Below are 24,412 nucleotides of genomic sequence, written 5' to 3'. Positions count from 1 at the left end.
GTCAATCCTTGGGCCTATATAAGAGTTGTTGACCCTCCTTTTTAAGGGGTTCTTTCCTCTCCACTCTCCCTCTCTCTAAAGCACTCTCTAAACATTGAAGAACACCTATATGAATAAAAGAGTCTTGGAGTTATTATTCTTCCATTTTTCTGCTCTTGATCCAACATACATACGATATACATTTACACACAAAATACACGGATCAATTATCCACATCAGACGCTTATAAAGAAACTGATACTTCTTTCAAATCTGACTTGGATGAATCTGTTCCTGATTTTATTGATTGGGATTCTGTGAAGAGTTTGGTGAAGTTGTTGAAATGTTTTTAAGACATGACTGTCAGAATTTCAGGATCCTTATATGTCACACCTTAACACATTTTTCACTGAAATATCTTATTTATACTACCTCTTGAATTGCATGGTGGAAGCTGATGGGGCTGTGAGTCTTATGGGCGCTAACATGAAGGCTAAATTTGAAAAATATTGGGGTGATATAGATAAAATGAATTCTATAATTTTATTTGCAAACATTCTAGACCCCAATGACAAATTAGAGTATATGTCAACTCAAATCAAGCATATGCATGGTGAGGATAAATGTAGAGCCTATTTTGAGAAAGTGCTTGTTGCTTTGACTGAAGTGTTTGATGATTATGCTGTCACTTGTAATCCTACTGTTGTCCCTACTATTCCTGCTTCTACTGAGTATGGTATTGGTAGTCCTTGTACTGAGTCTACTCAATCTGCATTTGCCTCAGTTGGGAGGTCACAACATTTATTGAAGTCCCAAATAAAGAAACAAAGATTAGAAAGTGGTGGAAGAAAAAAAAAAAAAAAAAAAAAAACTGATTTGGATATTTACTTAAGTGAGGCAATAGTTGAAGATGAAAACTCTTTTGATATACTTAGGTGGTGGAAGATTAATTCTGAAAGGTTTCCTATCCTTTCTAGTTTCTAAGCTTGCTAGGGATGTCCTAGTTATACCAATCTCAATTGTTGCCTCAAAATCTGCCTGCAATACATCTGGAAAGGTTTTAGATCATTTTAGGAGATCATGTCCTAGTGATGTTACTTTGGTTTGACCTCAAGATTGGCTTAGGCTGCCAAATACTCATTATGTATTGAGTAAAATTTAGAAGAATTGGAAATATTTGAACAAGGTAACATTTCTTGTAATTTTTATTTACACATTCTTGTAATTCTTTTTTTGTAGAGTTAAGTGCTGATGGTGGAAGTGGGAGGACCGGTGGTCTACACTGTCTACAATTCTTGTAATTTTATTCTTTATACTTTATATATATTGCATCAATACATCTTGTATTCTTGTCTCAAATTAATTAATTGTCTTGCCAAATGAAAACTAATCATGTCCCAATTTTTTGAGATTTGGTAACATGTTAGTTGCTACCCTTGCATTGTTGTAAATCTGGTAAATGATAATGTTGCCTATTGGTAACTTTGTAAGTTGCTGCCTTAGGCCTCTCGTGCAAGTTGTTGCCTTAGGCCTCTCGTGCACTGGTATAAATCTGGTAATGTTCCAATTTGACAAATTTTATTATGTTTATCATTTTCTGTGATAATGATGAAGCTTCCACCTATGATTTGAAATAAGGACTAAGTCGGTATGTTAGTATGTTACTCAATGTCCATGGTGATGTTACTTTTCTTAACTACACTTCAAATTATTGTAATAATTTGTCCTTAATCCAAACATTGATATTGATAAAAAAAATAAAAAAAATTAAAAAAACCTTAATGAATCAACTTTATAATATTTAATTATTTTCTATTGCTTGTTTATTTACTTTGCTAATCTTTTCTAGTTTTTACATAAAGAAAGGTAGGTTTTGAATTTCGGAGTCTAACAAGAAATAGATAATAATTACTAAGTTGCTAATATAATTTAGTACATTATTATACAAGTATTAAAGTATACACTCTACAATTAAGAAAAAAATATTAAATATGATATATATTTTCTATTTCAAAGCTTTTGTTAAAATTTATTAATTTTTTTTTCAATGTATACTGCTCAGAATTCCATTCGGATATCCAACCGAACCGAAAGATTAAATTACATTTAAGTTTAAAACATAATTATGTTTAAATAATCAAATCTAATATCCGAGCGGTTTGAGCCTCCGACCATCAGAACCGATCCGGCCGCTGCACTCCCCTAGACTACTAAGAACACTATTGATCACCGCCTGTACAAAATTCAATCTATACAAAGTTCTTTGGCGAACATGTAATGGACTTTAACCTAGAGTAAACTACATTCTACACAACTCAAAATGAAAATGAAAGAGGGTGATCAACATGGGGAATAAAAATCTTTGCCGCGAAAATTTACATGAGAGAACCTATATAGCCAAGGAAAAACAATGCTAAATAAATGTCTAGTCCTCTATACGCTGTATCTCACCCATCATTATGCGATTGCTGGTGACCTTGAATCCAAGAAGAGCCGGGTCAATCTGCCTCCCTTTCTTCCCTTTCTTTTTGTTGCTTCGACCACCCTGGGCTGCATCTGATGACTCAGAAGCAGCTGTTGAAGAATGAACCTCCAGGGAGGCCTTCTTTGCAGTACTCTTAAGCATGTCACTGAATGTTGTCTCTGTAACTTCTCCATCACCACAAGATGCAGTTCGGCGGAAACTTGTGTCCTTTTTCCCAGATGCAGAAGTACCCGAGACTTGATTTGATGCATTAGCTACTCCATCCCGTTTTTCCACTAGTAATGAGAATTAAGGGAAGGGGGTTAGTAAATTATTATAAGAGACCAGGCATTAATAGAGTGAGTAAAGGAGAAAATTTGTTGTCCCCTCAAGCATTAATGCAATTCTCCCAGAAAGGGGGGAAGAAAACACTATAATACTATATACCAAATGCCATTTTTAATCCTCTGGAAATTTCATTATAACGTTGGTATTGAGTATTGACTACTAGAATTACATGATTATTCCCATGAACAGTGTAACAGATAGGAATTTAAAAAATACCTTCACAAGCTACTGCATTGGAAGGACTTCTCCCTCTGACAAGCCGATCAACGTTCATCTCAGACAAACCTTCTTGATTTGATAAAACTCGCAAAACAGGCGGACGTTTTAGCAAAATGTTTTCTGGACCTCTTGATGTAGCAGCAGCAGATGTACTGTCAAATCATATGTCCATGTTCCAAATTTAGTAATCCAAACAACAAACATAACGGTGATCACATAAGGAGAAACCTAGTGCATACATACTTAGACCAAATGCTAAAATTCCAACTCTCACTCACGACTCTACACACATTTGCTCTTCATACAAAAAGATTCAAACTCTTGTGAACAAATTAGGCTCAAAGTACTGTCCTCGTCATAATTATCCATCAACCAAAAGGCAAAGGTCAGGTTTGAAGTTGCTTACAAAATCATTAAACTATCCCATAAATAAACCACAAGAGAGGAGTCCTCTAATAAAATTAAAATAAATTTCAACACAATTAAGAAAAAAAATTAAAAAAAAAAAAAAATGAAATGTAGATGACACAATGAAAACCCTAAAATTAAGTATGCAATAAAGGGGAGAGCCTAAAATGCAAAAAACTTGTATTACCGATCCTTATTTACATCCTCTGCCAGGGCACCACCAGCACGAATGTCATCGCTGTACAAGCCTGCATTTCCAACTATTTTCAACAATAATATAATATTTAATAATAGTTTAATAATGCCAACAGTAATTTAATGTTCTAAGAAATAAACAAACAGAATATTACCTCCAGTGCTGAGCGAAGTGTTCCTTCTCAGAACACTAACTGGGCCTTCCCCTTGATCTATAGTTGCCAAACTGGCCTTATCATTTATGCCAGAGAGGAATGGTTCTTCAACTAATGATCCAGAATGAGAATTGAAGGAAAAATTTTCACCAGCACTAAGACCACGAGCAATCTCTGAATTAGAACTGCAAGGCCCTACGAGAGATTGGCTTAGCCCCATTTCTTGATCAGACACAGAATTGAAGGAATAATTTACAGTATTAGTCCCAGAAATATGTGCTGAAGCTAGACCCCTTTCATAGGAAGTTCCAACCAAATTTTCTGGACGGTGTGTTGACTGCTGATCAGATTTCTGGTGAAGCAGTTCCATAAGCAAACGCCTTGAACTTTCATCATTTCCTCCGGCAGACATCCATAAACTTGAATCATCAGAACTCCTTTTCATCTCTGACTCCTTCATTTGCCTCTCACCAGTAAGATGCAATCGCTGAACGTGGGATTCTATCCAATCAGTAGGTAACTGACCATTGCTTTCAGACCATTGGCCCTCCACTGAATCTGAATGAGAACCATGAAATGCATTGGGAACCAAGGACTGATGGTGGTAGACACCAGAGAACCCACCTATATTACCACCTGAGTGCATTTGCACATTAGGGTCCTGAACATGTAAACCCTGTGCACGTGCCATTGTATTTACAACATCTAGATTAACTCCACCACCTCCAGGCAATGACATTGATCGCTCAAATGGATTTAACCCTGGATCATAACGCCCGCGTTGAGGCCTTCTATCTTGTAATGGAAGATTCCGCTCGAGGAGACCAATGTGATCTTCAGGAGAAAGTATCTGTTGCTTTTGAAAAAGATCTAATGGCCCAACTCCAGAGCCGGCACGGTGACCACCACCAGGATTTCTAAGAAACTGACCAGGTTCATTAATTGGCCAGAAAGGAGTTTGCCTGTCTTCCTCCATTTCCATCCGTTGCCTCAACCCCATCGGCAACTGCCTACCATGCAGCTGTTCATGCTGAATGATCTGATGCTCCAACGGATGCATCTGTCCATGTTTTGCTCTGGATAAGAGCTCCAACAAATCACTTTGATGCTCTTGATGTGGCATTTGACCAAACCTTGCTTGAATAAGATGCTCAATGGAAGGCTCAGCTTGCCGTGTAGGCAGATGTGGGCGCTGTTGTAGCTCACTTAAAATTTTCTGCTTCAACAAAACCTGTTCAAGAGCGCTATTGGCTATCATAGCATCAACATGTGATTGCCCAGGATTGGAATCAAGCATTTGATTCCGCAATAGTTGTTCAAGAAGCAGCTGATCCCTTGCCTGAGATTGTTGCTGTTCTTTCAGAAGCATTTGCTGCTGATGGTACTGTTGTTGCTGCTGCAGTTGTTGAAATTGCAATTGCCTTTGCTGTTGGGCTTGAAGGGCAATGAACTGTTCCAGATCTTGCCCCATTTGACTGGCAAGATGTGGACTGTGTATTGAATTCTGAGTCCCGACTCTTTCCATCATTGCATCATTCATGTGGGCATTACGAGGAGACATCAAACTATGTGGCGGAATATGCTGTTGTTGGAGTTGTTGAGACAGCAGCTTATCAGCCAAATCATAGTGGTTTGACTCCTGGTCCATCCGTGACAAATGCCGAGCATCCATAGCACCTTGATATGGATTTTGATCTGAGTGTACATTGCCTTTGTAAGAATCAGGCCTGGCCTCCATAGAAACAGTTGATTCACTCACTGTGCCAAATGGGGAATCCCTTCCAGCAATGGGGTTTACAAGTTGATCCTGACCAGCCCTACTATCATTCCTTGCAAAAGGGCCTTCAAGCTCAGACCATAGCAGACCAAATGGATGCAACTTATTATCTCTCTGAACTGCAATCCCATGCTCAGACAATTCATTTGGTATTGATGAACCATTTATAATACTTGAAGGATCAGTGGTGGTCCCTGACATTCTGCCAATAGGATTACCACCACTTCCAGGCCTTCCTGGGAAAACAATTTCTGCACACCCAATGACAGTATTAAAACTGAACAAATAAATTATGTAACCTAGAAAATATATAAAGCCCAATGGGCAAAGGATTCAACAAAAACACAAGGAGAGCAAAATCATATAATTGTTCTGATTGCCTTAATCAAAATAAATAAAAGAGTAGAATGTCAAGATTCAAGAGTAACAAACCTTCATCTTGAGCATAAAAATCATTGAAGTTATTGCCCCTGGAAAATGATTTTTTTGACTGAAGAAATTCATGATCAGATACTTTTGACTGAATATGCGGGGAATAAGGACCAGCAAAATCCGATGGTTGCCAGAACAAGCCATCACGAGCAGCTGAAGAACCAATTACAGTAGATGCAGAATCATGCATATCAGCTACCAATGCACCCTCTGGTGTTGCAGGTTGTTCTAATTTAGAACTTGGATCAGAGACACCACCATAACCATCTCTAACTCTTAAGTGGGGCATAACATCACCCAGTTCTTCAAAAGGTGAATCTTCAGGGGCATCTACCAAACGAACTGGCAAATCTGATCCAAAAAATCCTTGTTCGAACCAAGAAATGATGTCAACACCAAGAAATGGGCCCTGGATCTCTCCTTGAGGATCACAATAGAACATACTTAACTCCTCAGGTGGAATGCCCCTCTTTAATTGGTTTTCATTAGTGTTGCGTCCCAGGTATTGTGCTGAAGATGGCATACCAATAACAGAATTTGGATCATTAGAAAGCTTAGAACCAATGCCATCAGAAGCAGTTGTTTTCCCACGATGAGAAGGAATGAGTTCAGAAGCCTCAAATTGAGTCCCACTAATATCTACCGATCTGTTTATATACTCATCTCTTATCAAGGTTGACAAAATATCATCTCCAGCAACAACTTCAGGAACTCTGTTTTTTCCTTCTATCTCTGATAAGACATCACCATTAGAAGTATTTAAACTAACAAATCTTCAAGGGAGTGTTATTTTGGTACTTACCGTGCAAATTTGTCTCAGTAACGTTGTTGTCGACAGCTGATTCGTGAATATCTTTTGATAAGTTAGGAATGATATCCACCTTCTTTTCCATTGTACCTGTAGAGAGGGGTGACACTTTTCCATTGGAAGGTTCCATGTCTTCAATTTCTGGAAGAAATACTCTCAAAAACTTAGATTGATAAGGAATGGGAATGAGGATACAATGGGTGAAGGCAACATCATAATCTCTTATGTTTCCTATACATACATACATACATACATACATACATACATATATATATTAAAATTTCCATTTCGAGAGAGGATAAAAATACGTACTAGAAACCATAAGTGAAACATTTAGAATAAAAAATAATTACCAGTAATGTTATCAGTTGATCTGCCCTTTCTATAAGAATTATATAACGCCCCACTACTCGTGATTTTTCCAGTCCATATATCATTAAGAATGGCCTGCATGATTGAACAATGCATTAGACAATAACAAAATATGGCAACAACAAAAATTAGCAATGCAAAAATTTAGTTTACCTCCTCATCAGCATCAGGAACAACAAAAGATAAGGGTTCAATGACAGTTTCTAGTGTGATTGGCGGTGCTTCTTCCATATTCCCATAAACGTTAGCAGATGAAGCGTCAATCCTCTGCTTGCGATAAATATCAAGCAGTTTTCCCCTTGGATAGCAAAAGGTATTGGCAGCAATGACTGGTTTTCCAAGAACACTTTTATCATTCTCAGATAGTGCAGCACCAATTGCACCACCTGACGGTCTTTGAACAGACGTGCTAGATCTTCCACGCCCTATGACAAACCCCACATATGAACCTTCTGCACGTCCTCTCTCAATCCCAAATCCAGGAGCAGTACGATATGAACCAGGGACTGCAGTAGTTCCCTCCAGCCTGTGGCGTGGTCGCCACTTATCACGAGCATCTGGGTCCCGCTCTGAAACAGTGCGGCTAGCAACAAATGTTTGAATGTCACTACTAGCATCTTCCTTCTCAGTGTCAATCTTTTTCTCTGTGCGAGCTTCCTTCTCTTTTTCTTCAGGACCCCACCTAGAAGACCACTTGCTATCACGCCTTGCATCAAGACCTGCATTGCGATTACCACCATCATGCCACCTGTCAGAAGTAGGCAAAGCTCTGTTTTCAGTTGTTTCTTTGGCAGAAGCATTCTCAACAGCACGGCGATCTGGTTTCCTACGATCCCTTCTAGCAAGTGAACCAGTTTCCCTCTCTTCCTCACGCCAACGTCGACCATCAGTCTCTGCTGTGGTCCTCCTCCAATCCTTTTTATCCTCAGGAGCATCTGTACGCCAGGCCTCCTTCTGACTTGAATCTGCAGAACTTCCGAGGGACAATGAACTAGGAGTACGCATGTCCTATGGGAAAAAAAAGGTACGGAGTGAACAAATATATATTGAAAAATCTAGACATGAAAATGAAGTTTACTGATCAGGAGAGACCTTAAAAAAGAACCAGACTTCCTGTTTTACCTATAGCTTGCATATGCATTCAAAGAATCATATATTTCCTAACTTCAAAGCACCTAAATCTAAAGCTGTAACAAGAAATATTATCTAGAGCATTATTTGTACTTATTTCAATCTATATACAACTCAAACATTAAAAGTTTTTCTTTTTCATAAACATTAACTGGGAAAAATATTTGCAAATAAGAACCTACCATGCATGCCTTATTAAAAGGCATAAAGAACAAAGAAACAAGGGAAAGGCCTTTTATCACGTAAATATCAACAACTTACTGTCTTAGTGTCAATTGGTTTAGCATAAAGCCACTGCGGAGACAAAGGAATGCTGCTATCATGCACTGCTTGATCTATGGCAATTCCAAAAAGCATCATTAGTAAAGAATAGTAAGTACATAGTAACTCAGCCATAAAGGTATTCTAATACCATCTGGAAATAATCCAGTACTAGAAAAAAAAATGCACAAGAAATTACCCTTAGACAAGTCAAGCACTCCTCCTGTGAAGGACTTGTCCTCATCGCTACCTGCAGAAGCTTTCATAAAAACCATCAGAATCCACACATGGAAAACTAAAATACTACTCCGTTATAAATAGCAAGAAAAAGCAACAGATAAGGCAACTTGAAAGTCCAAATTATCTACAACTGAATAACCCTAATCAACCAAATCCAAAGCCCAGAGATATCGGATTATAAAAAAGGGACATATTACTAACATCGGCAGATACAAGTAGTAATGCTACTTCAATGAATTAAGAAATGCAATATACTCAAATAAATCGAAGTAGCAAAATTTGAAACCAATCTAGGGAAAGGGCTAGAGACACTGATGTTACATCCTTTACCTATACCTTCCCCCCTTTTCCAATCCAACTGAGTAAATCGCATAAAACCTAATAATCAACGAGCATATGATTCAAAACCGTTAAATCACGCCGGTATCAATCGTCGACACCACTAGAAGTTGCAACACTCTCATAGCAAATAAACCCTAGCAACACTTCAATCCTCCCAAATCAAATCTAGCTATACACCAAACTCAGGAGCGATTGAAAAATCAATTAATGAGCACCTTTCGGAATCCAAGTCTGATCGGAGGACCTTGACGAGAGGAGGTCGTCGGGGAGATCGAGATTTCCTTCAGCCATCGGGTATTGGATGCAATTCGACAGAGAGTTAAATATCAGCGGTTACCGATAGAAGCAGAGAGGTTGAGAGAGAGAGAAAGCTGAAGAGAATGGCGGAAGAGAGTTTTAGGGTTCACAAAATCTATGAACAGCAGCAGTTACAGAGAGGAGAACGAGAAGAAAAATGGTAAGGAGTGTTTGGATAGTCACAACAGCCAAATCAATTATCGGAAAGTCGGAAACTAGCACACCCACGCGCTCAATCATATTGCGCAATATTAAAATCTTCATTATTATATTACTAGTTTTTTTTATGCGCACTACGCAAAAACATATGTTCAATATTTATATTTTTATATTTTTAAAAAGAGTTAATTACTAATTTAGTCCCTTGACTATTAAGATTTCACCATTTTTATTATTGGGATATTCTTGGGTGGGTTTTATGGATCTGCAAAATTGTGATACTCTCCCTTCTGGGTTCTAAATTTGTGCGTTTTCACATACAAACCTTGTTTCCGAGTTTAACCCATATCTATGCCTTCTCTCTAATTTTGCTTCAAACAACTGTCTTTCAAGTGAAGAAGAATAGGCCGGTCAGTCCGATAACCACAGCTCGACTGGTAAGCCAACCTCACCAGCCATGGAGATACGAAATCGCCGGACCCACTCGAAACAGTCACTGAAATTGGCATCTGTTTCTTGGCAGACCTGCAATGTGCTAGATTCACATCGCCACCTATGGAGCTTCTAAGACTTGTGAACGGCGAAGTAACTCCAACAAGCAAACAAACTATTAGCAGTCAACTCAATGTCATCCACCGACCAAATCTATTAGGTAAACAATCATTTCCAATCCAAAATAATCAAATCGGAATAATGCTCTCGAAAGGAAATCAGCCACAACAACTGCTCGACAACATATCTGAACACCGGAACATCGAGGAGGTTTCGGTGACAGCTCTGGACATACAGACATTGCAACCCACTAACCACCTAAAGCCGACATCTAACTGGAAAAATACGCCGGTCAACGGGACAGAGATCCACGACGGTAGAATGTGTTCTAGAAAAATGTTCCAGTTCTATCCCATCTCAACATCGTCACCAAACCGCCGATACACTCTCTACGGCCATCGGAGTTCCCAGCCGATTTAGATTTTATGAATTGGGGGTTTTTTTCTCTCTTTTCTATAAACTAAGCGTCGAAATGAGAAGGAAATACACACCCGAGAAAGCTTAAACAATGAAGAGGACCAACTCAGTCAGAAATAATATAATCGAGGATGCAATTAGACAATTTTAAAAGTCGATGACTAAAGTGGTGAAATCCTAATAGTCAATGGACCAAATCGGTAATTAACTCTTTTTAAAAATAACTAACAAATTCTTACTGATTAAAATCTATATAAATCAAATTTATTTATTATATTAGTCCAATATATAATGTCTACAAATATTACTATCACTAAAGAATATAAAAAACATATAGTTAATGCATGTGGATGGTAAATATATAATTCTCCATACAAATATTGTAAGGCATCTTCCCTGTCCTTTCTAAATGAAGTATATGAAACACAAGCACCTCTGCTAACAATCTTCACCGGAGCGGTACACATACTAATTGACCTGAACTGCAAAACTTTTCAAATAAAAATTTAACTATTAACTTTGATGGTGGAAATCTCTACTACTACATCCACGATGTGTATTAATCAGTGTACAAAACTCGATCTATACAAAGCTCTCTGGAAAACATCTAATGGACTTTTACGTTTTCCCTAGAGTAAACTATAGGCCTACACCTAAACGATCACCACACACTTCATCCACTGAAATGAAAAAGGGTGATCAACATTTTGAATAAAAAACATTTCTGCCGAGAAAATTTACACCAGACTCAACCTATACAGCCAAGAAAAAACACACCTAGTCCTCTATGCGCTGTATCTCACCCATCATTATGCGATTGCTCGTAACCTTGAATCCAAGAAGAGCTGGGTCAATCTGTCTCCCTTTCTTTCCTTTCTTTTTGTTGCGTCGAGCGACCTGGGCTGCATCAAATGACTCGGAAGCAGCTGTTGAGGAATGAACCTCCTGGGGGGGCTTCTTTGCATTACTCTTAAGCATGTCACTGAAGGATGTCTCTGTAACTTCAGCATCACCACAAGAAGCAGTTCGGCGGAAACCCACTTCTTTTTTCCCAGTGGCAAAAGTATCAGAGACTTGATTTGCAGCATTACCTCCTCCATCCCGTTTTTCCACTAACAAAGAGAATTAGGACAAGGGGGATTAGTAAAGTATTATATAAATGAAGTGCGTACAGTAAAAAATTTATTGACCCTTCAAACACTAGGGCAATCCTCCAAAGGAAAAACAATCACTATATAACAATGCCTTTTTCATCCTCTGGAAATTTCATTATAACCTTGGTTATTGACTACAAAAATTATGTGTATTCCTGTCAGCCAACTTCCCATGCAACAGATAGGAATAGAAAATACCTTCATTAGAAGGACTTCTCCCTCTGACATTGTCAATGTTCAGCTCAGACAAACCTTCTTGATTCGATAAAACCCGCATAACAGGTGGACGTTTTAACAAAATGTTTTCTGGACATCTTGATGTAGCAGCAGATGCACTGTCAACACAATTTTCAATTTTTGTTTTTAAAAAAAAAATGAACTACAGATAGCATGAGATAGACGCTAAATTATGTATTAAAGAGAACCCTAAACTATGTATGTGTTAAAGAAGAGCCTAAAGCACAAAAATTATATTACCAATCCTTTTTAACATCCTCTGCCATGGCACCACCAGTACTATTGCCATCACTGTACATGCCTGCATTTCCAACTATTTTCAATGAAAACTTATTGACAGCTTAACATAGTCAACATTAATTTAATGGTCACAGAAACAAAGAAACAGAAGATTACCTCCAGTGTCGAGTGAAGTATTCCTTCTCAGAACACTAACCGGGATTTCCCCTTGATCTATAGTTGCCGAACCAGCTAGCTTAACCTGACCTCGAGTCTCTAATTGAGAGCCCTGCACAGAGCAACCCCTGAGTTAGCATTCTTCTTGTACCTTACAGATCTAATCCACTAGTAAATTCCAAATGCAGTGGACTAAGCAAAATGTACCTTGTTGATTTCATTTATGCCAGAGAGGAGAGGTTCTTCAAATAATGATCCAGAATGAGATCTAAAGGAAAAATTTTCAGCAGTATTAAGACCAGCAATCTCTTCTGCAAGAAAGCTTTTTGGTTGCACACCTGAATTAGAGCTAAAAGGCCCTACGAGGGATTGGCTTAGCCCCATTTCTTGATCAGACACAGAATTGAAGGAATAATTTACAGTATTGGTCCCTTTAATGTGTGCTGAAGCTGGACCTCTTTCATAGGAGGTTCCAACAAAATTTTCTGGACGGTGTGTTGACAATTGATCAGATTTCTGGTGAAGCAGTTCCATAAGCAAACGCCTTGAACTTTCATCATTTCCTCCGGCAGACATCCATAAACTTGAATCATCAGAACTCCTTTTCATCTCTGACTCCTTCATTTGCCTCTCACCAGTAAGATGCAATCGCTGAATGTGGGACTCTATCCAATCAGTTGGCATCTGACCATTGATTTCAGACCATTGGCCCTCCATTGAATCTGAGTGGGAACCATGAAATGCATTGGGAACCAATGACCGATGGTAGACACCAGAAGAGAACCCACCCATGTTACCACCAGAGTGCATTTGCATATTAGGGTCCTGAACGTGTAAACCCTGTGCACGTGCCATTGTATTTACAACATCCATATTAACTCCACCACCACCTCCTCCAGGCAATGACATTGATCGCTCAAATGGCAATAACCCTGGATCATAAAACCCACGCTGAGGCCTTCTATCTTGTAATGCAAGATTCCGCTCTAGGAGACCAATGTGATCTTCAGGAGACATTATCTGTTGCTTTTGAAAAAGATCTAATGGCCCAACTCCAGAGCTGGTTCGATGAGCAACACCAGGATTTCTATGAAACTGACCAGTTTCATTAATTGGCCAAAAAGAAGTTTGCCTGTCTTCCTCCATTTCCAACCGTTGCCTCATTCCCAAAGACATCTGCCTACCATGCAGCTGTTCGCGCTGAATGATCTGATGCTCCAATGGATGCATCGGTCCATGCTTTGCTCTGGATAAGAGCTCCAACAAATCATTTCGATGCTCTGGATGTGGCATTTGACCAAACCTTGCTTGAATAAGATGCTCAATGGAAGGCTCAGCTTGCCTTGTTGGCAGCTGGGGGAGCGGTTGTAGCTCACTTAAAATTTTCTGCTTCATGAAAGCCTGTTCACGAGCACTATTGGCTATCATAGCATCAACATGTGATTGACCATGGTTGGAATCAAGCATTTGATTCCGCAATATTTGTTCAAAAAGCAGCTGCTCTCTAGCCTGAGTTTGTTGCTGTTCTTTTAGAAGCATTTGCTGCTGATGGTACTGTTGTTGCTGCTGCAGTTGTTGAAATTGCAGTTGCCTTTGCTGTTGGGCTTGAAGGGCAATGAACTGTTCCAGATCTTGCCCCATTTGGCCAGCAAGATGTGGACTGTGTATTGAATTCTGAGTCCCTACTCTTTCCATCATTGCATCATTCAAGTGGACATTATGAGGAGACATCAGACTATGTGGCTGAAGATGCTGCTGTTGGAGCTGTTGAGACAGCAGCTTATCAGCCAAATCATAGTGGTTTGACTCTTGGTCCATCCGTGACAAATGTCGAGCATCCATGGCACTTTGATAAAGGTTTGGGTCAGACAGTACATTCTTTTTGTAAATATCAGGCCTTGCCTCCCCAGCAACAGTTGATTCATTCGTTGTGCCAAATGAGGAAACCCTTCCAGCAATGGGGTTTAGAAGCTGATCCTGACCAGCTCTACTACCATTCCTTGCAAAAGGGCCTTCAAGCTCAGACCATAGCAGACCAAATGGATGCAACTTGTTATCCCTCTGAACTGCCATTCCATGCTCAGACAATTCATTAGGAATTGAAGAACCATTTATAATACTTGAAGGATCATTACTGGTCCTTGACGCTTTGCCAATAAGATTACCGCCACTTCCAGGCCTCCCTGGGAAAACAATTTCTGCACAAGAAAGTAATGCGAATATTAAGTCCGACTGAAGAATTTATCTAAGCAAATAAATAAACTATAATGACCAAGGGATTCAAGGAAAAGGACGTTTCTGACTTCTTTTTAAAAAAAAAAAAAATTGAGTGTCAAGACTTGAGAGTAACAAACCTTCATCTTGGGCAACAAAATCATTGAAGTCATCACCCTTGGAAAATGATTTTTCTGACTGAAGAAAGTCATGATTAGTTAATTTTGACTGAATATGGTGGGGATAAGGACCATCAAAATCCGATTGTTGCCAGATCAAGCCCTCACGGGTAGTTGAAGAATCAACAACAGAAACAGACAAAGAATCTTGTATATCAGCTACCAATGCTCCCTCAGATGTTGCAGGTTGCTCTAATTTAGAACTTGGATCAAGGACACCACCATAACAATGTCCAACTCTTAAGTGTGGCATAACATCACCCAATTCTTCAAAAGGTGAATCTTCTGGGGCATCTACCAAGCGAACTGGCAAATCTGTTCCAAAAAATCCTTGTTCGAACCAAGAGATTATGTCAACGCCGAGAAATGGGCCCTGGATCTCACCTTGAGGATCACGATAGAACATACTTAACTCCTCAGGTGGAACGCCCCTCGTTAATTGGTTTTCATTAGTGTTACTTCCCAGGAATTGCGCAGAAGATGGCATGCCAAAAAGGGAATTTGAATCATTAGAAAGCTTAGAACTGATGTCAGAAGCAGCAGTTGATTTGGCACGATATGAAGGAGTGAGTTCAGAATCCTCAAATTGAGACCTGCTAATATCTATTGATCTGCTTTTATACTCATCTCTTATCAAGGTTGATATAATATCATCTCCAGCAACATCAGGAACTCTGTTTTTGGCTTCTATTTCTGTATAAGATATCTCCATCATAAGTATTTAAACTAACAAATCTTCAAGGAAGTGTTTTGGTTGTTACTTACCATGCAAATTTGTATCAGCACTGTAGTCAACAGCCAATTCTCGAACATCTTTTGATACGTTAGTAATGATATCTGCCATCTTTTCCTTTGTACCAGTAGGCAGGGCTGACACTTTGCCATTGGAAGATTCCATTTCTTCAATTTCTGGAAGAAATATTCACAACAACTCATATTGTTAAGGAATGAGTGAGGATAAATGGGTGATGGAGACCATTGTAATCTTTTATGTTCCTTATATACTTAAAATTTTCTCTTTCAAGAAAAGAGGATGGATCTTTAGAATACATACGAGAAAAATTAAGAAATATAAATAAATACCTGCAATGTTATCAGTTGATCTTCCCTTGTTATAACAATTATAAAATGCCCCACTACTTGTGATTTTTCCAGTCCACATATCATTAAGAATGGCCTACGAGATTGAACCATTCTATTAGACAACAATAAAATATGGCAATGAAATTAAAATTAGCAATGAATACTGTAGTTCACCTCCTCTTCATGATCAGGAACAACAAAAGATAACGGCTCAATGACAGTTTCTTGTGTGATGGGGGGTGCTTCTTCCATTTTCTCATAAACGTTACCAAAAGAAGAGTCAATCCTTTGCCTGCGATATATATCAAGCAGTTTTCCCCTCGGATAGCTAAAGGTATTGGCTGCAATGAATGGTTTTCCAAGAACACTTTTATCATTCTCAGACAGTGCAGCACCAATTGTACCACCTGATGGTCTTTGAATAGACGTGCTAGATCTGCCACGCCCTATGACAAACCCCACATATGAACCCTCTGCACGTCCTCTCTCAATCCCAAATCCAGGAGCAGTACGATATGAACCAGGGACTGCAGTACTTCCCTCCAGCCTGTGGCGTGGTCGCCACTTATCACGGGCATCTGGGTCCCGTTCTGAAACAGCACGGCTAGCAACGAAAGTTTGATTGTCACTATTAGCATCCTCCTTCTCAGTGTCAACCTTTTTCTCTGTCCGAGCTTCCTTCTCTTTTTCTTCGGGACCCCATCTAGAAGACCACTTGCTATCACGCCTTGCTTCAAGACCTGCATTGCGATTACCACCATCATGCCATCTGTCAGTAGTAGGCAAAGCTCTATTTTCAGTTGTTTCTTTGGCAGAAGCATTCTCAACAGCACGACGATCTGGTTTCCTACGATCTCTTCGGGCAAGCAAACCAGTTTCCCTCTCTTCCTCACGCCAACGACGACTCTCATTCTCTGTTGTAGTCCTTCTCCAATCCTTTTTATCCTCAGGTGCATCTGTACGCCAGGCCTCCTTCTGACTTGGATCAGCAGAACTTCCAAGGGACAATGAACTTGGTGTACGCATTTCCTACGGAACCAAAAGGTATCAAGTGAATAAGAACCTAACTATGCATACCTAGTGTTAAACAACATAGATATAAAAATAAAATAAAAAATACAAAAATAACAAGTGAAAGGCATTTTATCACCTAAATGTCAATAACTTACTGTCTTAGTGTCACTTGGTTTAGCATAGAGCCACTGTGGAGACAAAGGAATGCTGCTATCAGGCACTGCTTGATCTATGGCAATCCCAAAAAGGAATCATGAGTAAAGAACATTAAGGACATAGTAACTCACTAACTTGGTCAAAGAAATATTCTAAAACTATCAGGAAATGATCCAGTACTAGAGAAAATGCACAAAAATTACCCTTAGACAAATCAAGCAATCCTGTCAATGACTTGTCCACATCACTACCTGCAGATGCATTCATAAAAACCATCAAACATGAAAAAGTAAAATGCTACCAGCATTACGAAAAGAAAGGCAGAAAATTATAATGCACAGGTTTAAAATATTAACGAGGAAGAAAAAGCAAAAGGCAAGGCAATCGGAGTGGCCAAGCTATCTACAACTGAATAATCCTAATTAACCAAATCCAAAGCCTAGCAATCTCGGATTAATAAGGGACATACAAACAACATCAGAAGAAAAATGTATCTAAGTCGCTTCATTCAATTAAGAAATGCAGTATAGTAAAATAAATAAAAAGTGCAGAATATGAAACCAATCTACGGAAGGGGCTAGACACATCGAACTTACATCCTCTATCTGTTCCTTCTCCCACACAAGGTTACCTTTTCCAATCCAACTAAATAATAAATCAGATAAAACCTAATAATCGATTAGCAACCGATTTGATACCCAAGAAATCAAGCCGGTATCAATTGACGACACCACTCGAAGTTGCAACACTCTAAGGCCAATAAACCCTAACATACTTTAATCGTCACAAATCAAATCTGGCTATATAAACAAAACTGGAGAACAAAAAAAATTCTGGAAAATATCGAAAATTCAATGAATGAGCACCTTTTGGAATCCAAGTCTGATCGGACGATCTGGACGAGAGGAGATCGTCAGGGAGATCGAGCTTTCCATCAGCCATTGGGGTTACGATGCCGCGAATTTGATACAGACAGAAAGGAATATCAGCGGTTCACGATTGAGGCAGGAAGATTTAGAGAGAGGAAGCTGAAGAGAATGGCGGAAGAGAGTTTTAGGGTTCACAAAATCTATGAACAACAGCTGTTACAGAGAGGAGAGAACGAGAAAGAAATGGCAAGGTGTGTTTGGGTAGTCGCAACAGCCAAATCATCTATCGGAAATTAGGAATTATAAATTCTGATTTTTTTTCTCCTTTATTTTTATTGGGATTGGGATTGGGTTGCATTTTATGTTGGCTCAAAATGTTTGTGCAACCTGAATTTTGAAAACCAAAAATTCAGGCTTATATATAAAAAATAGATAATATAATAAATAAATATTAATAATATTTCGAATAGGAAGACTCTATGAGTTAGATTATAATTCTCTCTCAATTTTCCGGAGACTCTCTCTTGATGTATACATATAATATGTACATTTGTAACCACATTATTCAATGTAATTCATTATGTTCTCATCTCGAGAACTATACTCAATATAATCTTCTCGTATATTAAACGTTCAGCGAACAATGTTGCACATGTCTTAGCTAAAAAAGCTTGTTCTATGTCTGAATATTGTTTTTGGTTTGATGTCGCGCTTCTTATCATCTTTGATAGTTTGAGGCTTGATTTGAACTAATGAAATTTGGTGCTTTTGCTTTCAAAAAAAAAAAAAACAAAACAAAAACAAAATGAAAGTCTAGAAAGAATCAAACAAAACACTAGCTTTACATGCAAAATATTTGTCTCACATGGCCACATGGGTGATTAAGTAAGTGGAGGCATAAAGCATAATTATCATACATAAAATGTAACTCTCTCAATTAAACTCGTATAAATTACCACTAGTCTAACACTAAATTTGTGAGTAATCTCTCTTGGTAATTAAATATACGGATCGCTATAAAAATAACTAAATGCACATATATATATAGGCTAAAGATCTTGTGAGGACACTACTGAGAGAACTATGAACCAATTTCATCCTTACATTTGTAAAATTTTGAGGGATCTGATCAGACTTTTTTTTTTTTTTTCTAAATGTGATGGTATTTTCGTAATTATTATCAACTTTACTATGCAAACTTAAACACTTAAATATGCAATATTTAACAACTAAATATGCAACCCCGAAAATTTTATAAAATCAACGCTAAAATAGGTGCCTAATATTAGTACTTTATATTTAAATCTTAGATTTATCTAGATTTTAGATATTTAAATTATTGTAAATAATATTAATAATAATTATTATTAATGTAAACCCTTTTTTATAAATTTGATATTTATATTTTAGGAAATAACTAACATATAACTCCAATATATAATGTGTATATATTATTGTTACTGAACAGAATACGAAAATATACGGTGAATGCATGTGCATGCAGGGACGGAGGCAGAGGGGGGCAGGGGTGCGGCTGCCCCCTCCCCCACCCCACCCCCATCCCATATATAATCTTTGTATGTATATATGTATATATAGTACATAGTACATGTTTTAGTATTAGTGTTAAAACTATTAAATATTTACATAAAATGAGTTAGATTAGGTGGTAGAGTACATTTTTGGTAATAATGAGGGCAAGGGTTCCAATCTTAGCATCAACATAGTTTTACAATTCTTTTTTAATAGCTTTTTTAATATCTCACACACTCTCTATAATAAGATTTGTAATTTATAATGTGTTTTCTATTCAAATTATTTTATTAATTATGTTTCATATTTTGTTATCTCACACACACTCTATAATAAGATTTGTAATTTATAATGTGTTTTCTATTCAAATTATTTTATTAATTATGTTTCACAAATCTTTTTTAATAGCTTTTTTAATATCTCACACACACTCTACAATAAGATTTGTAATTTATAATGTGTTTTATATTTAAATTATTTTATTAATTATGTTTCATATTTTGTTATCTCACACACACTCTACAATAAGATTTGTAATTTATAATGTGTTTTCTATTCAAATTATTTTATTAATTGTGTTTCATATTTTGTTATGAATTTTTTTATAAAGTTTCGATTAGGGGTGGCCGTTTCGGGTTTCGGTTTCGGTTTTTTCGGTTTTGGTTTCGGTTTCGGTTTTTTGGTTTTAAAAAAGTTAAACCATTCGGTTTAACATTAAGTTTTGGTTCGGTTTGAAACGGTTCATTTTCGGTTCGGATTTAATTCGGTTCGGTGTTCGATTCGGTTTAAGCTCCCCAAATTTCAACATTTTCTAATTTTTCGAACATACTACCAAACAATACATATTCACATAATCCAAATTCAAACTATAAACATTATATAACAAAATAGCAATCCAAAGTTCAAACACAATACTAAGTACTAATTACCAAACATCAGTTAACGTTTTTGCACAACCGCCTCTTCAGTTGGTTCAGTTGGAATATTTTTATTGATAAGATGAATAATCATCTATATGTATAGTTGATATTAAAAGAACTAGTGTCAATTACTATATAATTAATTTTTGGACACAATCTATCATTGCTAGTGCACTCGAAATATATTCCAATACTAGAAAATAATTATAGTGCACTGGAAATCAAAATTAGAATGACTGTAAAGCACATTAAATTTATAGAAAAACATGAAACTAAGGAAAATACTGAATATTGTAAATATAACTCAAGTTAGATATAATTGTGAGATAAAGAACAATTGCGACAAACAACAAAAGTGCAATGTAGAAAACAAGCTATAAAGAAATCAAATAAAAAATGTAAGGTTCGGTACCAGTAAGAATGAGAACTGAACAGCGGAGCAGGCATCGAGAAACTTGGATTTACTTCTTTATTATTATTATTATTATTATTATTATTATTATTATTATTATTATTATTATTATTATTATTATTATTATTATTATTATTATTATTGTTATTATTAATTATTATTATTATTATTATTATTATTATTATTTATTAAAAAAATTATATAGCATTCAGTTTGGTTCGGTTTTTGCCAAACCGTTCGGTTTCGGTTCGGTTCGGTACTAAACCGTTCGGGTTACAAAATCTCGAACCTTTCGATTTTCTATTACTAGTTCGGTTCGGATCGGATCGGTTCGGATAAACCGAACCGAAGTGCCCACCCATAGTTTCGATGTATTTTATTTTCCGTCCATATCTAACAATATTTACAATTATATTTCTTAGGTAGTTTATTTATTTATTTTTAAATTATCTCTTTTGTTTTAATGTTTGGCTTTTACTGAAAAAATTTTCTGAATCTGTCTGTACTGTTTCGCCCCCCCCCCCCCCCCCCAACCGAATTTCTGGTTCCGTCCCTGTGTACATGGTAACAAAAGTGAAAAATATAACGGAAGTTATAATGGTAGGGGTGTGTTTGTCCAAAATATTATATAGTACAATTTTTATAGCATTATATATATATATATATATATATATATATATATATATATATATATATATATATATATATATATATATATATACACTAGTATTTTTTTATGCGCGATGCGCAAAAAATAGGTGCCCAATATTAATACATTATATTAAAATTTTAAATTTATTTAAATTTTAGATATTTAAATTATTCTAAATAATAATAATAATAATAATGTAAATCATTTTTATAAATTTGATATTTATATTTATGTAATAACTAGTATTTCCACCCGTGCGATGCACGGAATGGAATTGTTGTAATATATTAAGAATATTTAAATCGATAAAGAGTTAATTTCACCGGAGGTCGCTTATCTTTCCTGACAATTTCAAATTTAATCCTAGACTATAGTTATTAATTATTATGATTTATTATATGTTATAATACGTTAATATTCTTACTATTATTATTAACACTTAACTAGTAATTCACTCGCGCGATTCACGGAAAAAAATTATGTTATTATAAATATAAATAAAAAATAGAAAAACTAAAATATTTTAAATTATTTAATATAATAATATTTTTGAGCTTTCATTGGTCAAGTATTTATTATTTTTATAGAATACAAAATTACAATTAAAATTAAAATTAAAATTTTGTATGATTAATATAATCTCTAATTATGTGCATATTCAAATAAACTTATAGAGAGAATTTACATAATTACATTGATTTATTATTAATTATATTTCATCTATATTATAATTTTCACAATACGAATAATAACTAAGATAATTACATTTGGTTAAACCAAAAAAAAAAAAAAAGATAATTACATTTGGAAAGCAAATTTCAAATTTTGTATGTGTAAATTTAAACTCTAATTGAACACATTTTTTATATGATTATATAATATATAGCTATTTTATTTTTCAAAAGTATATTTTTTATATGATTATATAATATATAGCTATTTTATTTTTCAAAAGTATATTTTTTATATGATTATATAATATATAGTTATTTAATGTATTTCTTTTTATAATAAAAGATGTTGTGGCATTAATTGTAAAATTAATTATTTCCCAAACCATATAGCTTTATTATATAAAGGATTACTTTTAAATATTATTTTTACCACTTATATTATTATTATTATTATTATTATTATTATATTATTATTATTATTATTAGTTTTTTTTTCAAATTTTGTTAGTATATAATGGCCGTGAGGCACACAATAATAATATAACCATAATTAAATATTCTTGTATTGTATTCCGTGAGTCACAATAATAATATAACAATAATTAAATATTCTTCTAGGATTTCTATTACCATCATTAATTATTCCCTAATTTACCATAATTAAATAATTTGACCAATTATAAAGAGAGATTATCAAATAATGCATGGGACAATTTTTTAATTAAAAAATTTTAAAATTCATTAATAAAACATAAGGTTCTCATACTTTTTTCTTAGAAACTATTTAATAAAGCATTTTTTTTAGAAATTGGTGGGCCAAACCGCCTACGGCAGTTTGCGGTGGATAGATCTCGAAAAAATACGCGATTTCAAAAAAATATTTGTCTAAAACGGACAACTGAGTCAAAAGTTATGCCTTGCCGAACTTTTGACACATCACAACTTTAACCCGTAATTATTATACGAATGGGAAAGTAGAAATCAATATATTTTATTGGAAAGAGAGATTTTTTAGGAATTGGGAGGGAAGTTAAAATTCCAGGATTTTGTTAATATATATAGTATAGATAGATGTACAAAGAGAATTGTATTACACTATTTTAAAATTTTAGAATAGAATTTTTACCCAGAATTATTGTACGAATGGGAAAGTAGAAATCAATCAATATATTTTATTAGAAAGAGAGATTTTTTAGGAATTGGGAGGGAAGTTAAAATTTCATGATTTTGTTTTTATATATAGTATAGAGTATAGATGTACAAAAGGGAATTGTATTACACTATTTAAAAATTTTAGAATAGAATTTTTACCCAGAATTATTGTACGAATGGGAAAGTAGAAATCAATCAATATATTTTATTGGAAAGAGAAATTTTTTAGGAATTGGACGGAAAGTTAAAATTCCAGGATTTTGTTTTTATATATAGTATAGATGTACAAAGGGAATTGTATTACACTATTTTAAAATTTTAGAATAGAATTTTTACCCAGAATTATTGTACAAATGAGAAAGTAGAAATCAATCAATATATTTTATTAGAAAGAGAGATTTTTTAGGAATTGGGAGGGAAGTTAAAATTCCAGGATTTTGTTATTATATATAGTATAGATGTACAAAGGGAATTGTATTACACTATTTTAAAATTTTAGAATAGAATTTTTACCCAGAATTATTGTACGAATAGGAAAGTAGAAATCAATCAATATATTTTATTGGAAAGAGATTTTTTAGGAATTGGGCGGAAAGTTAAAATTCCAGGATTTTGTTTTTATATATAGTATAGATGTACAAAGGGAATTGTATTACACTATTTAAAAATTTTAGAATAGAATTTTTAACCAGAATTATTGTACGAATGGGAAAGTAGAAATCAATCAATATATTTTATTGGAAAGAGAGATTTGTTAGGAATTGGGCGGGAAGTAAAAATTCCAGGATTTTGTTATTATATATAGTATAGATAGATGTACACAGGGAATTGTATTACACTATTTTAAAATTTTAGAATAGAATTTTTACCCATAATTATTGTACGAATGGGAAAGTAGAAATCAATCAATATATTTTATTGGAAAGAGAGATTTTTTAGGAATTGAGCGGGAAGTTAAAATTTCAGGATTTTGTTTTTATATATAAGTATAGATTAACATATAACTCAAATATTTAATGTGTATATATTATTATTAATGAAGAAGATAAGAAAATATATGGTGGATGTATATGCATGGTAACAATAGTTGAAAAGATAACGAAAGTTATAACGGTAAGGGTATGTTTGTCCAAAATATTTTAATGTACAACCTTTATAGCATAATATACAAAAAAACTTAACGGAAAAAACGGACATAAATCAGGGGTATA

General features: G+C 35.4%; 2 protein-coding genes across 7 annotated transcripts; both read right to left on the bottom strand.

Moving 5' to 3' along the window:
• Positions 1-2,056: 2,056 nt before the first annotated feature.
• LOC109175542 lies at positions 2,057-9,632 on the bottom strand. Of its 3 annotated transcripts, none has more exons than XM_019324812.1 (11): positions 9,347-9,632; positions 8,749-8,808; positions 8,550-8,623; positions 7,311-8,165; positions 7,139-7,232; positions 6,780-6,926; positions 5,978-6,709; positions 3,769-5,796; positions 3,606-3,678; positions 3,008-3,162; positions 2,057-2,739 (listed from the first exon to the last, which is right to left on the bottom strand). In XM_019324812.1, the coding sequence occupies exons 1-11, from the start codon at positions 9,420-9,422 to the stop codon at positions 2,405-2,407; spliced, it is 4,629 nt and encodes a 1,542-aa protein (XP_019180357.1). In that variant the 5' UTR covers positions 9,423-9,632; the 3' UTR covers positions 2,057-2,404. The 3 variants fall into 3 exon arrangements, with proteins under 3 accessions (XP_019180357.1, XP_019180359.1, XP_019180358.1); XM_019324814.1 differs by having other exon boundaries at positions 3,606-3,666; XM_019324813.1 differs by having other exon boundaries at positions 8,749-8,799.
• LOC109175541 lies at positions 2,057-18,182 on the bottom strand. Of its 4 annotated transcripts, XM_019324808.1 has the most exons (13): positions 17,856-18,155; positions 17,193-17,240; positions 16,989-17,062; positions 15,994-16,848; positions 15,820-15,913; positions 15,502-15,645; positions 14,698-15,429; positions 12,551-14,541; positions 12,344-12,455; positions 12,188-12,260; positions 11,909-12,045; positions 11,334-11,668; positions 2,057-2,404 (listed from the first exon to the last, which is right to left on the bottom strand). In XM_019324808.1, exons 1-12 carry the CDS (start codon positions 17,929-17,931, stop codon positions 11,334-11,336), a joined length of 4,671 nt encoding a protein of 1,556 aa, XP_019180353.1. In that variant the 5' UTR covers positions 17,932-18,155; the 3' UTR covers positions 2,057-2,404. The 4 variants fall into 4 exon arrangements, with proteins under 4 accessions (XP_019180353.1, XP_019180354.1, XP_019180355.1 ...); XM_019324809.1 differs by lacking the exon at positions 2,057-2,404 and having other exon boundaries at positions 11,037-11,668; positions 12,188-12,248; XM_019324810.1 differs by lacking the exons at positions 2,057-2,404; positions 11,334-11,668 and adding an exon at positions 11,710-11,832 and having other exon boundaries at positions 11,863-12,045; positions 17,856-18,179.
• Positions 18,183-24,412: the final 6,230 nt, after the last annotated feature.

The sequence above is a fragment of the Ipomoea nil genome, unplaced genomic scaffold (assembly GCF_001879475.1).
Source record: "Ipomoea nil cultivar Tokyo-kokei standard unplaced genomic scaffold, Asagao_1.1 scaffold0688, whole genome shotgun sequence".
In the NCBI taxonomy this organism is placed as follows: Eukaryota; Viridiplantae; Streptophyta; class Magnoliopsida; order Solanales; family Convolvulaceae; genus Ipomoea; species Ipomoea nil.
Note: the sequence above shows the minus strand (reverse complement) of the source record. Positions and strands in the feature narration are given on the sequence as shown.

Coding starts and splice junctions, on each gene's coding strand:
- LOC109175542 (XM_019324812.1), bottom strand. CDS start 9,422: ATGGCTGAAGGAAATCTCGATCTCCCCGACGACCTCCTCTCGTCAAGG. Junction 8,809..9,346: donor TCAGACTTGGATTCCGAAAG/GTGCTCATTAAT, acceptor TTTTTATGAAAG/CTTCTGCAGGTAGCGATGAG. Junction 7,233..7,310: donor TTCCTGATGCTGATGAGGAG/GTAAACTAAATT, acceptor TCAATCATGCAG/GCCATTCTTAATGATATATG.
- LOC109175541 (XM_019324808.1), bottom strand. CDS start 17,931: ATGGCTGATGGAAAGCTCGATCTCCCTGACGATCTCCTCTCGTCCAGA. Junction 12,456..12,550: donor GCATAAATGAAATCAACAAG/GTACATTTTGCT, acceptor TGCTCTGTGCAG/GGCTCTCAATTAGAGACTCG. Junction 12,261..12,343: donor TACTTCACTCGACACTGGAG/GTAATCTTCTGT, acceptor CATTGAAAATAG/TTGGAAATGCAGGCATGTAC.